The sequence below is a fragment of the Anguilla anguilla genome, chromosome 8 (genome assembly GCF_013347855.1).
Source record: "Anguilla anguilla isolate fAngAng1 chromosome 8, fAngAng1.pri, whole genome shotgun sequence".
NCBI lineage: Eukaryota > Metazoa > Chordata > Actinopteri > Anguilliformes > Anguillidae > Anguilla > Anguilla anguilla.
In genome coordinates, this window is record NC_049208.1 from 8,386,485 (window position 1) to 8,401,365 (window position 14,881).

Below are 14,881 nucleotides of genomic sequence, written 5' to 3' on the forward strand. Positions count from 1 at the left end.
AAAAGAGGCAGTAGTAGAAGTGTGGGAGGGACTAAGTGAGACATCCAATCAGGTGTGCTTATATCTCCTAATCCCTCCCCCATCTTCCCCTCCCTCTTTCTCTCTCTCTTTCACAGAAGGCTGTGTTCTGTCTGATTCTGAACCCATACACATCACTGGGCTTCCAGGAGACTCAGTCGTCCTGCCCTGTGCCTGTACTGATGTGCAGAAGAAACCGGAACAGGTCAAATGGACTGCACACAAAGGAGGCCAAAGCACTGTTATATTTCCTCCGAGTGTCAACGATAGCTACAAACACAGAGTGCAGGTGTTGGACTCCATTTCCCTTGGAAACCTGTCTCTCCGTCTCTCAGATCTCACTCTGTCAGATGAGGGTACATACAGGTGTGAAGCAGATGGACAACACAGAGACATCAGACTCACAGTGAAAGGTAAATTTGACCACATTTGCCCATAGGATGTCAAGGATGGGGTGACACTGGGTGACACAAAGGCTCTATGAGTTTTATGGAACTTTACAGTAAATGTATTTGGTTCATTGCACAAACATGCAGAATAAAAATCATCATTATAGAATGAGTCACATTACTTCTGCACCAAAGTTGAGCGGAAGTTTAATCTCAAGTTTGCACAGTGAGTTTTGATAAGAGATACTTTTTTAAACCTTTGATTTCAATTTTGTTTTCCAATAGATTATTTTGATACATTAATTTCAGGCAGCATTTATTGATATTAGGACAGAATCAAGTACAACATCCCTTCTGCAATGTTTATTCCTTCATGTCTTGCTTCACAGGGGTGTCTTTAGCAACAACTAACCAATGTGTTGTAACTGGAATTCATTACTCATATCCCTCAAATTCTAATCATTACCAGCGTAATTATTGTCATTATAATTATTGCCCATACAGCCTTGTAAATTGTGAACCATATGACTTAAAACCATTGAAATGTATTTGAAAAAATAACAAATGAAATATGTTGATATTATGTTAGACTTCATTTCATAACATATTCTAATGCCTGGCATCCATGTTCAGATGTTCATATTCTGTTCAAAAAATTCCATATTTGTGGATTACTGCAACAGTCAGAGTGCAGGTGTTGAACTTCATCCTCCTTGGAAACCTGTCTCTCCTCTCCCATATCACTGTGTCAGAAAGTACAGGTGTGGAGAAGACAGACAAAACAAAGACATCAGTCTCATTGTAAAAGAGGCAGTAGTATAAGTGTGGGAGGGACTAAGTGAGACATCCAATCAGGTGTGCTTATATCTCCTAATCCCACACCCATCTTCCCCTCCCTCTCTCTCTCTCTCTCTCTCACAGCAGGCTGTGTTCTGTCTGATTCTGAACCCATACACATCACTGGGCTTCCAGGAGACTCAGTCGTCCTGCCCTGTGCCTGTACTGATGTGCAGCGGAAACCTGAACGGGTCAAATGGACTGCACATCCAGGAGGCCAAAGCACTGTTATATTTCCACAAAGTCCTGCCAGTGTCAACGATCGCTACAAACACAGAGTGCAGGTGTTGGACTCCATTTCCCCTGGAAACCTGTCTGTCCATCTCTCAGATCTCACTCTGTCAGATGAGGGTACATACAGGTGTGAAGCAGATGGACAACAGAGAGACATCAGTCTCACAGTGAAAGGTAAATTTGACCACATTTGCCCATAGCGTGTCAAGGACAGGGTGACACTGGGTGACACAAGGGCTCTATGATTTTAATGTAACTTTACAGTAAATGTATTTGTTTCATTGCACTAACATGCACAGTTTTTCAATTGATTATTTTGATACATTCATTTCATGCAGCATTTTTTTATTATTATATTAGGACAGAATCAAGTACAACATCCATTCTGCAATGTTTATTCCTTCATGTCTTGCTTCACAGGGGGGTCTTTAGCAACAACTAACCAGTGTGTTGTAACTGGAATTCATTACTCATATCCCTCAAATTCTAATCATTACCGGAGTAATTATTGTCATTATAATTTTTGCCCTTACAGCCTTGTAAGTTGTGAACCATATAACCTAAAACCATTGAACTGTATTTGAAAAAATAACACATAAAATAGGTTGATATTATGTTAGAGGTGATTTCATATCATTTTCTAATGCCTGGCATCGATGTTCAGATGTTCATATTTTCTTCAAAAAATTCCATATTTGTGGATTACTGCAAACAGGCAGAGTGCAGGTGTTGAATTTTGTCTCCCTTGGAAACATGTCTCTCCACTCTCTTATCACTGTGTCAGAAAGTACAGGTGTGGAGAAGACAGACAAAACAAAGACATCAGTCTCACTGTAAAAGAGGCAATAGTAGAAGTGTGGGAGGGACTAAGTGAGACATCCAATCAGGTGTGCTTATATCTCCTAATCCCTCCCCCATCTTCCCCTCACTCTCGCTCTCTCTCTCTCTCTGCAGGCTGTGTTCTGTCTGATTCTAAACCCATAGACATCACTGGGTTCACAGGAGACTCAGTCGTCCTGCCCTGTGCCTGTACTGATGTGCAGAGGAAACCGGAAAAGATCCAATGGATTGTACGCCCAGGAGGTCAAAGCACTGTTATATTTTCACAAAATCCTCCCAGTGTCAACGATCGCTACAAACACAGAGTGCAGGTGTTGGACTCCATTTCCCTTGGAAACCTGTCTCTCCGTCTCTCAGATCTCACTCTGTCAGATGAGGGTACATACAGGTGTGAAGCAGATGGTCAACACAGAGACATCAGACTCACAGTGAAAGGTAAATTTGACCACATTTGCCCATAGGATGTCAAGGACGGGGTGACACTGGGTGACACAAGGGCTCTATGAGTTTTATGGAACTTTACAGTAAATGTATTTGTTTCATTGCATTAACATGCACAATAGAAATCACCATTATCGAATGAGTCACATTACTTCTGCACCAAAGTTGAGCGGAAATTTAATCTCAAGTTTGAACAGTGAGTTTTGATAAGAGATACATTTTTAAACCTTTGATTTCAATTTTCAGTTTTTCAGTAGATTATTTTTATACATTTAATTCATGCAGCATTTATTGATATTAGGACGGAATCAAGTACAACATCCCTTCTGCAATGTTTATTCCTTCATGTCTTTCTTCACAGGGGTGTCTTTAGCAACAACTAACCAATGTGTTGTAACTGGAATTCATTACTCATATCCCTCAAATTCTAATCATTACCAGCATAGTTATTGTCATTATAATTTTTGCCCATACAGCCTTGTAAGTTGTGAACCATATGACTTAAAACCATTGAACTGTATTTGAAATAATAACAAATAAAATATGTTGATATTATGTTAGAGATGATTTTATATCATTTTCTAATGCCTGGCATCCATGTTCAGATGTTCATATTTTGTTCAAAAAAGTCCATATATGTGGATTACTGCAACAGGCAGAGTGCAGGTGTTGAATTTTGTCTCCCTTGGAAATCTGTCTCTCTTCTCTCATATCACTGTGTCAGAAAGTACAGGTGTGGAGAAGACAGACAAAACAAAGACATCAGTCTCATTATAAAAGAGGCGGTAGCAGAGGTGTGGGAGGGACTAAGTGAGACATCCAATCAGGTGTGCTTATATCTCCTAATACCACCCCCATCTTCCACTCCCTCTCTCACTCTCGCTCTCTCTCTGCAGGCTGTGTTCTGTCTGGTTCTACACCCATAGACATCATTGGGCTCACAGGAGACTCAGTCGTCCTGACCTGTGCCTGTACTGATGTGCAGAAGAAACCGGAAGAGATCAAATGGATTGTACGCCCAGGAGGCCAAAGCACTGTCATATTTCCTCCGAGTGTCAACGATAGCTACAAAGACAGAGTACAGGTGTTGGACTCCGTTTCCCCTGGAAACCTGTCTCTCCGTCTCTCAGATCTCACTCTGTCAGATGGGGGTACATACAGGTGTGAAGCAGATGGGAATTACCTAGACATCAGTCTCACTGTGAAAGGTAAATTTGACCACATTTGCCCACAGCATGTCATGGATGGGGTGATGCAGGGTGACACAAGGGCTCTTTGAGTTTTATTTAACTTTACAGTAAATGTATTTGTTTAATTGCACTAACATGCACAGTTTCTCAATAGATTATTTTGATACATTAATTTCATGCAGCATTTTTTGATATTAGGACAGAATCAAGTACAACATCCCTTCTGCAATGTTTATTCCTTCATGTCTTGCTTCACAGGGGTGTCTTTAGCAACAACTAACCAATGTGTTGTAACTGGAATTCATTACTCATATCCCTCAAATTCTAATCATTACCAGCGTAATTATTGTCATTATAATGATTACCCATACAGCCTTGTAAGTTGTGAACCATATGACTTAAAACCATTGAACTGTATTTGAAATAATAACAAATAAAATATGTTGATATTATGTTAGAGATGATTTCATATCATTTTCTAATGCCTGGCATCCATGTTCAGATGGTCATATTTTTTTCAAAAAAGTCCATCTTTATGGACTACTGCAACAGGCAGAGTGCAGGTGTTGAACCTCGTCTCCCATGGATACCTATCACTCCTCTCTCATATCACTGTGTCAGAAAGTAAAGGTGTGGAGCAGACAGACAAAACAAAGACATCAGTCTCACTGTAAAAGAGGCAGTAGTATAAGTGTGGGATGGACTAAGTGAGACATTCAATCAAGTGTGCTTATATCTCCTAATCCCACCCCCATCTTTCCCTCCCTCTCTCTCTCTCTCTCTCTCTCTCTCTCTCTCACAGCAGGCTGTGTTCTGTCTGATTCTGAACCCATACACATCACTGGGCGCACAGGAGACTCAGTCGTCCTGCCCTGTGTCTGTACTGATCTGCAGAGGAAACCTGAACGGTTTGAATGGACTGCAAATCCAGGAGGCCAAAGCACTGTTATATTTCCTCCGAGTGTCAACGATAGCTACAAACACAGAGTGCAGGTGTTGGACTCCGTTTCCCCTGGAAACCTGTCTCTCCGTCTCTCAGATCTCACTCTGTCAGATGGGGGAAGATACAGTTGTGAAGCAGATGGGCACTACAGAGACATCAGACTCACAGTGAAAGGTAAATTTGACCACATTTGCCCATAGGATGTCAAGGACGGGGTGACACTGGGTGACACAAGGGCTCTATGAGTTTTATGGAACTTTACAGTAAATGTATTTGTTTCATTGCATTAACATGCACAATAGAAATCACCATTATCGAATGAGTCACATTACTTCTGCACCAAAGTTGAGCGGAAATTTAATCTCAAGTTTGAACAGTGAGTTTTGATAAGAGATACATTTTTAAACCTTTGATTTCAATTTTCAGTTTTTCAGTAGATTATTTTTATACATTTAATTCATGCAGCATTTATTGATATTAGGACGGAATCAAGTACAACATCCCTTCTGCAATGTTTATTCCTTCATGTCTTTCTTCACAGGGGTGTCTTTAGCAACAACTAACCAATGTGTTGTAACTGGAATTCATTACTCATATCCCTCAAATTCTAATCATTACCAGCGTAATTATTGTCATTATAATGATTACCCATACAGCCTTGTAAGTTGTGAACCATATGACTTAAAACCATTGAACTGTATTTGAAATAATAACAAATAAAATATGTTGATATTATGTTAGAGATGATTTCATATCATTTTCTAATGCCTGGCATCCATGTTCAGATGGTCATATTTTTTTCAAAAAAGTCCATCTTTATGGACTACTGCAACAGGCAGAGTGCAGGTGTTGAACCTCGTCTCCCATGGATACCTATCACTCCTCTCTCATATCACTGTGTCAGAAAGTAAAGGTGTGGAGCAGACAGACAAAACAAAGACATCAGTCTCACTGTAAAAGAGGCAGTAGTATAAGTGTGGGATGGACTAAGTGAGACATTCAATCAGGTGTGCTTATATCTCCTAATCCCACCCCCATCTTTCCCTCCCCCTCTCTCTCTCTCTCTCTCTCTCTCTCTCTCACAGCAGGCTGTGTTCTGTCTGATTCTGAACCCATACACATCACTGGGCGCACAGGAGACTCAGTCGTCCTGCCCTGTGCCTGTACTGATGTGCAGAGGAAACCTGAACTGGTCAAATGGACTGCACACACAGGAGGCCAAAGCACTGTTATATTTTCACAAAATCCTCCCAGTGTCAACGATCGCTACAAACACAGAGTGCAGGTGTTGGACTCCATTTCCCCTGGCAACGTGTCTCTCCATCTCTCAGATCTCACTCTGTCAGATGGGGGTACATACACATGTGATGCAGATGCGAATTACAGAAACATCAGTCTCACAGTTATACATAGATTTGACCAGTTGTGTTTAAAGGTTTAAATGGGCTGTGGGAACTCTTCAAATGACAACATTCTATGGGTTGGACATATTTGGCTGTTGTGCTCTAGGTGAATTGATTTTCTAGGCATTTCCCAGTTATATTCTACAAGAGTATTGAATATAAGAGCAACATATACACATTTTTATTGAATTTTTACCCACAATAAACATAAACATTTACTTCCAAAATAATCTTAGACACCAGCGTAGTGTGGATATAAGAGCATGAGCCGGCCAGAGGAGGATGGGTTTCCCCTTTGAGCCTGGTTCCTTCCGAGGTATCTGCCACAGCGAGATTTTTCTTGCCACTGTTGCTTTAGGCTTGCTCCTGTAGGGGTTTAGGCCAGGGTTGTCTGTGAAGTGAATTGTGACAATTGTTATGAAATGCGCTATGTAATGAAATTTCATTGATTGATTGATTGATTGAACTGGATTGGTCACCATTTGAGGTGTGAATGTGTGCCTCTGTTGTGAGTGTGGGTCTGCGTGTGTGTGCGCGTAGGTCTGTGTATGTGTTTGTGTGTGTGTGTGTGCGTGTGTGTGCGTGTGTGTGTCAGAGTGAGTATCAATCCCCCTCCGTCCTCCTCTCTTTCACTAGATAAAATATGCAGCTTTCTTTTAGTAGTCAGTTTTGGAAAGTTGGAAGTTTTGTAACTGTTAGTTGGAATTGGGCATTTCAGTCCCTCATCTAGGTCTGGTGGTCTACACTTCAACTGTGTTATTTTTGAAATATTCTGCTGTCTTTCGGTTTTGGAATTTTTGGCTTGGCCCAGCTTGGATTACTTTGTAACAAATAAACTGTGGATTGGTGTCTTCTTTCATTCATTTCTTGTCTGACTCTCCGTGTCTGGAACCTTTGTTAATTGTTTTAAGGTAGTTTAACCTTGTCATTTGATTAAACATGAATATTTGTTGTAACTTAACTGCATGGACCCGGATGACGCTTTTTGGCGTCATAAAACACTACAATTCGTTGTCAACGAACCTTACTTGGTTTTCTTTTTTTTATTAATGGGGGGGAGGATCTGAACTTTGAGTGGCATGTATTTTTAGCCATTCGGGTGCAATTTATGGTGCTTTAACTATGTCAACAAAACATGTCCAAATTTTCGCGTCGGCGAAGCAATGGACGACAGTGCTACTGAAAGTTTGTTAGTAAAACCTTTTTGAGAGGATGAATAATTACTTTTCTTTGGCATGGATCCATTTGAAGGCAATATTGGGTGAGTTTGTTTAGGCTTTGAATGCATATTTGAGTGCTGACATGTTTGTGCAAAATAATTGGTTATTGCGGTTTCTTCAATTCTACAGTTGTATAATATTTATAGGATTTAAAGTACAATAATATTTTTTATCATTTATAATATTTTTTTAATAACTATTTTCATTATTTTACAAAGCATTAAGGTGCCAGGTTCCGCCTCAGAGGGTGGTTGCCTCAGCGGGAGTAAATGATTAAAATCCAACCATTGTAGTGACCTTTTATTTTTGGGGGTTTCAATTATGCAGTGTTTGGTCTATACTGCAAAAGCAAATGTTTAAATTTTGAATACAAACTAAGCACTTAAGTAACACTTTTTAAACACATGGACATGTTGAAGAAGAGAACGTCACTAGGGTGACACCATAATGACTGGCAATACATTTTTTGTGCAGTGTTTTGTGCAGCGACTGTTTTACTCCGATGCAGTTACTGCCAGTTGATTTAATTAGCAAAATTAATGTGACGAGAAGCACTTTGTCGTAGACTTTTCTTAGGAATTTTCTCAAGAACAAATTTAAGAAAGAACTTAGGAAGATATTGGTGAATGAGGCCCAATGACGGTAAATATATATATAGTCTGCATAGTTCCATTGCTACCATAATGTAACAACCTTTCTTGTGTCTACAACTGCAGTTTCTCGCTGCAATTACTAATATTGAATATAAAGCAAAGGCGCAATTTATACTGTAGTCTGCCAATATCTAAATAAATAATACGGTACTCTGCACGCAGCACGCAGGTAGCAGGGATGGCAAGTTGATATTTCATTTTCTGTTTTTTTTCAATGTCTTATTTATTATTTGAAATATGTATTATTATTCTATCTATCTCTGAGGTGCTCTGAAATGTGCTTTCTCTACTACATTACATTACATTACAGGCATTTAGCAGACGCTCTTATCCAGAGCGACTTACACAACTTTTTACACAGCATTTTACATTGTATCCATTTATACAGCTGGATATATGCTGAAGCAATGCAGGTTAAGTACCTTGCTCAAGGGTACAACGGCAGTGTCCTTACCCGGGAATCGAACCTGCCACCTTTCGGTTACAAGCCCAGTTCCTTACCCACTGTGCTACACTCCGCCCCCCTCTACTAAGCCCAGCAATGGATTGGAATATGTGTCTGACCCTTTTTTCTTTCTCAAGGAACTGCCATCAGCACATCAATGCACTGCCCCGCCTCCAATCTCCTCAGCTTTGCCACCAACTCCCCCTGCCCCCCACCCCTCCCCCATAACTCCAACAGCAGTTCAAATAATATAGTAATAATGAAGTAATATTTTTGTTTTCTTAGTAGTTTACTATTGTTAAAAAACAAAGAATATTTTTTTATACCATAAATAAAAATTAAGTTTTATTTATTTATATTTATAGTACATAGTTCTTGGGCATTAGTTACATATATATATATAATACTTGGGGCTTCTTCGTAATTATTATGTAAAAAAATTGGAAAGAAAAAATAAATAAATAAATAAAATTAAAAAAAGAAGATAGTGAAAAACGGCCAAAAAACATTTTGAGTCCTAGGATTTAATTCAGACAAATTTGTGGTTTTGATCATGAACTTATCGTTTCTGATACAACCCCAGCATCTCTGTTGGATTCAAGTCAGGACTGACTAGGCCACTCCAAAACTTTTGTTTTTTTCAGCAATTTCGATGTGGATTTGCTTGAGTGTTTTGGATCATTGACTTGCTTCAAAACCCAATTATGCTTCAGCTTCAGCTCATGGACAGATGACCAGACATTCTAATTCAGAATTGTCTGTTAAAGAGCAGAATGCATGGTTCCTTCCATAATGTCAAGTTGTCCTGGTCCCCACACCATCATACTACCACCACCATGTTTGACTGTTCCTATGATGTTCTTAATATGAAATGCTGTATTTGCTTCACGCCAGACATAATGGGCCCAGTGGTGTCCAAGAAGTTCTACTTTTGACTCATCTGTCCATAGAACATTATACAAAAAAGGTTTGCGAATCATCTAAATTCTTTGGATGTTCTTCTGGGATTGTTTTTGACTTCCTGGATGAGCTGTCGCTGCACGCTTGGAGAAATGTCAGCAGGCTGGACACTCCTGGAAAGATTTACTACTGTTCCAAGTATTCTCCATTTGGATATAATGGCTCTCACTGTGGTACGGTGGAGACTCAGAGTCTTGGAAATGGCCCATACAATCTTGAGGTTTTTTTCAATATGGATTTTATGCCTGATTTGAAACAAGTGTTATTACAGTTATCAACATTACTTTGAATAGATAGCTGGTGAATTTGTCAACCCCTCCCAAACAGTCTCCCACCCATAAGTAAACAAACACATGTGGTTAAACAAACACACATCATACTTATGCAAATGGTATCCTCAATGGTCAACAGTACTAAATGAAATTTGTAATATTTACAGTAAGATTAATGTTCAAATATTGGAACATTTGAGAAGAATATTGTTGATTGAACTGAGAGTTCATTGAATAGGTCAAAGCACACCCCTTTAAATGTTGAATTCAAGGACAATACATCAGTAAGGTAGTTAGCACTTGCATTCTATCAAATAAGTCAACCATCCCTCACATAGTGTTGCAAAGGGCTTGAATTAGGTGCTTCCTACAGATATAACCCTTGCCAATGTATTCTTCTAAGAGCCATGGTCGAAAGAACAAATGAAATGCTTTCTTGTTTTTCTTCAGTTTTTTTTTTTTTTTTTTCTCCACAGTGTCATTTCTTTCACAAACATTTTATATACACAATTATGTTTTTGCCAAGTTACTGGATAGAATTGTATACCATTGTATTTGATATATGTTCCGTAATAACCACACACAAGTGAAATGAAACTGGATGCCAAACCATAATCTATTTATATGTGTTCATGCAGGAAACACAGTTGAGAGCTACTGCCATATAACAGGTCAGACCTGATTAGCTATCCGCTAAAATCCTGCTTTAAAAACTCGAAAAGAGATACCCTTCCAAAGAGCAGGAATCCTACTTTCCCCAGTGAACACTTTGGGGCATATCTGGGCCAGACTGTCAGTCTGAGGTGGGACAGATTGCGCATGTCTCAGTGAAAAACAGAGAAAGGAACACAGGGAGACATTAACCAGTGGCTACACTAATTTGGCTAGCAATAGCTGTACGAAATGAGCATCGTACCTTACTGAACCTGTTTTTTGTAGTTGTCCAACTACCACGACATGCACTTTTGTACGTCGCTTTTGATAAAAGCGTCTGCTAAATAAATGTAATGTAATGTAATTTGACTCTGTGATGCATGAATAGCATTAAGTGAACCGTGACTTCCTGTTTCACCACAGTGAAACAGATAGCAATGAAAGGCCACGAAACAGTCCCCTAAGATTAACATGAACTTGGAATAAGTAGAAGATTCAAAAGTCAATACACATTAATCTTTTTATAAGAATTTTATAAGATTTTATAAGAATAATTATGGGCGTAAATAATTATGAAAGTGTATATTTTTAGTTAGAAGTATTTTTTTCCCCTTTGGATCATATTTGTGGCTAACAGTAAACAGCTATGGCGTTCTCTTTCACTTTTGCTCCTACCTCGTCTGTCCAGCAGCATATATAGCTGTATGATTGAGTGATTAATGCAACGTCTCATAATGTTTTCATAGTAATGTCTGCTCTTTGGCTCTTGTGCTTGTAACTTGCTTGTAACATAGAAATGAAGTAACCCAGGTTGTGTAATAAAGCCTATGGATGGTTGTATTTCTGCAATAGTATACAGAACTATTAATACTGCTTTCACTTTCAACGGCATCAAGGAAGTTAATTTGACAGCATATGTGTGTTTGAGTGATTAACTTAAAAGATCCGTCATAATGCTGTAGGCCTATATATAGCCAACGTTAGCTAGGTCACTATTGGTATTGTTTAGTGAGTCATATATTTTGGGTTCTATGGAAACGGGGGGGGGGCGGGGGGACGGAGGGTGGGGGTGTCAAAATGTCATCTTGCCCAGGGCGCAAAAAAACTCTTGATTTTAGGATTCACACAGTGGCAGGAAATGTCACTCATGCAGTACACCATTGAAAAAAAAGTGTTAGCTGAAAAAGGAGCAAATACTTCACACTTCCACACAGGCAGTTTGCATCAGTGTAACAGAATCATCTGTGAATTCATTTTGTGGAGTTTAAAACAATGAAAACCATGCTGGTCTGTGTCTGGCTAGTCAGCAGTTTGATTCACATGATGTCAGGTGAGTTGATCATTTTCTCTGTCCTATTGATGCTTTCAAAGAGCTTCACTCAAACCTTAAATATATGCTTGCAGTTACAGCTGTGTGTCTATGTGCTATCTTTAGTCCTACAGAAGTAAAGACAGAACGATGCACAGACTTCTAGGTATCATTCTCAACAGCTAAGCCTGCTGTCATTTCCTTGTGTAAAATAAGTGTAGTGTTTAATATAGAGATAAAGCAATGTGTCCTAAGTCCTTTGTGAGCTTGTAAGTATAAATTATTAGATTGTGATAGCAATTTTGATTCAAGAGCCTGTACATAAACTGTGCATGAATGATGAAGGTGCACTTCACTGAGTTGAACCTGAAGTGCTTGGTTCTTTGGAAAAGGAAATTTTAATGTTTCAAAAATGTGTCTCTTTACAAGCTCCAACTACCTAATGAATGAATTATGATTTATACTTATTTCAAACATATTCATATTACATTTATATAACATTTTGGAGACACTATTGTGCAGATTGGCATGCATGCCTATTTCCCTGACCATTGTGCTATACTTCCACCAGGTCTTAATGGACCACAATGGAAATAAGCCCTTGGCTTTATAGTGTTTTATTCCTTCTGGTGATTTTTGGTATTTGAGGCATTTCTGGTCAGAGCAGCCACATGTTTTTTAACTTATCTAACAAATCATTTTAATGAATCAATCACTCAATCAATCACCATACAGGACACTCATAATAAGTCACTCTCTGTTGCAGGCTGTTCTCTATCTGCACCCAAAGAGGTCACTGGATACACAAGAGGCTCCGTGGTCTTGCCTTGCTACTGCACTGAGGGACAGCCAACACTGAACACTGCCAGATGGCTTATTAATCCAAGTCATTCCAGTATCATACTTTGGTCGTTTCCTAATAATGTGGACGACCGATACAAAGACCGGGTGACTATTTCTGCCACCCCTGGAAACTTGTCTCTCCGTCTTTCAGATCTCACTCTGCAAGATGGGAATAAATACAGGTGCGAAGCATCTCCAGATAGTTTTAAAGACATCACTCTCACAGTGAAAGGTAAATTTGACAATATTTGCCAATAACATGTCAAGAATGGAGTGCAACTGTAAGGGTTCTATGAGTTGTGTGTAACCATCCAGTAAAGGTATTTGTTTCATTCCACTAAAATGTGGATGTACAAATCACCGTTCTGGAATGAAGTACATTGCAGTACTTCTGGGCCAAAATTGAGTTGATCAGGCGTGTTTATATCTCCTAATCCCACCCCCTAATCTCACCTCTCTCTGCAGGCTGTGTTCTGTCTGATTCTGAACCCATACACATCACTGGGTTCACAGGAGGCTCAGTCGTCCTGCCCTGTGCCTGTGCTGATGTGCAGAGCAAACCTGAACGGGTCAAATGGACTGCACACCCAGGAGGCCAAAACACTGTTATATTTCCTCCCAGTGTCAACGATCGCTACAAACACAGAGTGCAGGTGTTGGACTCCGGATCCCCCGGAAACCTGTCTCTCCGTCTCTCAGATCTCACTCTGTCAGATGGGGGTACATACAGGTGTGATGCAAATGGGAACTACAGAGACATCAAACTCACTGTGAAAGGTACATTTGACCACATTTGTCCATAGCATGTAAAGAAATTGGTGCTACTAGAAGGGTTCTATGAATTATGGGCAACCTTACAGTAAATGTAGTTATTTAATTTCACTAAAATGTGGAAGAACAAGTGACAATTATGTAATGAAATACATTGCAGTACTTCTGCACCAAAGTTGAGTTGAAGTTACAACTCAAATTTGCACAGCCAGTTTTGATAAGAAATGTCTTTTTTAAATCTGAAATTCCCTTAATCTGTTTCTCATTAGATTGTTATGATATTTTAAATTGCATGTGGCATTTAGAATCAAGTACAACATCCCTTCTGCAATGTTTATTCCTTCAAGGCTTGCATCACAGGGGTGTCTTCAACAAAAACAAATGATCGTGTTGTAACTGGAATTCTGTACTCAATCTCTCAAACTCAAATCATTACCACTGTAATTATTGTCATTATAATTATTGCCCTTACAGCCTTGTAAGTTGTGAACCATATAACCTAAAACCATTGAACTGTATTTGAAAAAATAACAAATAAAATAGGTTGATATTATGTTAGAGATCATTTCATATCATTTTCTAATGCCTGGTATCCATGTTCAGATGTTCATATTTTGTTTAAAAAAGTCCATATTTGTGGATTACTGCAACAGACAGGGAGCAGGTGTTGAACTTCGTCTCTCTTGGAAACCTGTCTCTCCTCTCTCATACCACTGTGTCAGAAAGTACAGGTGTGGAGAAGACAGACAAAACAAAGACATCAGCCTCACTGTAAAAGAGGCAGTAGCAGAGGTGTGAGAGGGCCTCTGCTACTTATCTTTAAATCTATAATGAGTTGTGTGAAATCTTCAAATGACAACATTATATAAGCTCTCATAGATTGATGCCCCATTGGCTGCAGATGAACTGTGTGGGTGGGACATATTTGACCATGGCATGATTTTTTATTATTTAAGATGCTCTGTTAAGGAGACAATAACAACATGGTCCTCTCAAATTTAGCTACCAGATGAAAAGTTCTTTTATTATCTCTGAGAAATATAAGCAAGGTTTATTTCAGCTGTGGAACACACAGTTTTCCCACAATTATAAAACACCTTGACACAGAGGTGCCTCTGTACTGAAAGTCCAAGCTCACAGTGACTGCAGTGACAGCTCTCTGGACTACGCTCCCATGATCTGTTATACTATAGATATCTTTTCTTCATATGTTTTCCCTCTCTGCATTTGAGTCACCAGTACTGCTGATGGAGTTATGCTTTACTGCCTGCAGTCTGACCTATCGAGAGTACTGGTGCTGATGCTAATGTCCTCTATCAGTGTACTCACCTGCATTACCTGCATCATCTGCATTACCGCTCACTGATGACAGACTGAGGCCTGCTTGCACCTGGTGTGCTGCTGGCAGTAACTACGGCAGCAGCAACCCAAAATACCCAATGTGTACCACCAGGGGGCC

At 39.4% G+C, this 14,881-nt stretch overlaps 1 protein-coding gene across 1 annotated transcript in view; it reads left to right on the forward strand.

Annotated features, from left to right (window-relative positions):
* The window catches only part of LOC118233915 (hemicentin-1-like), a 70,333-nt gene that overhangs the window by 14,024 nt on the left and 41,428 nt on the right, over positions 1 to 14,881 (forward strand). Inside the window, exon 6 of the mRNA XM_035430030.1 lies at positions 117 to 431. Coding sequence (XP_035285921.1) covers positions 117 to 431 — 315 coding nt within the window. The remainder of the gene's footprint in view (positions 1 to 116; positions 432 to 14,881) is intronic.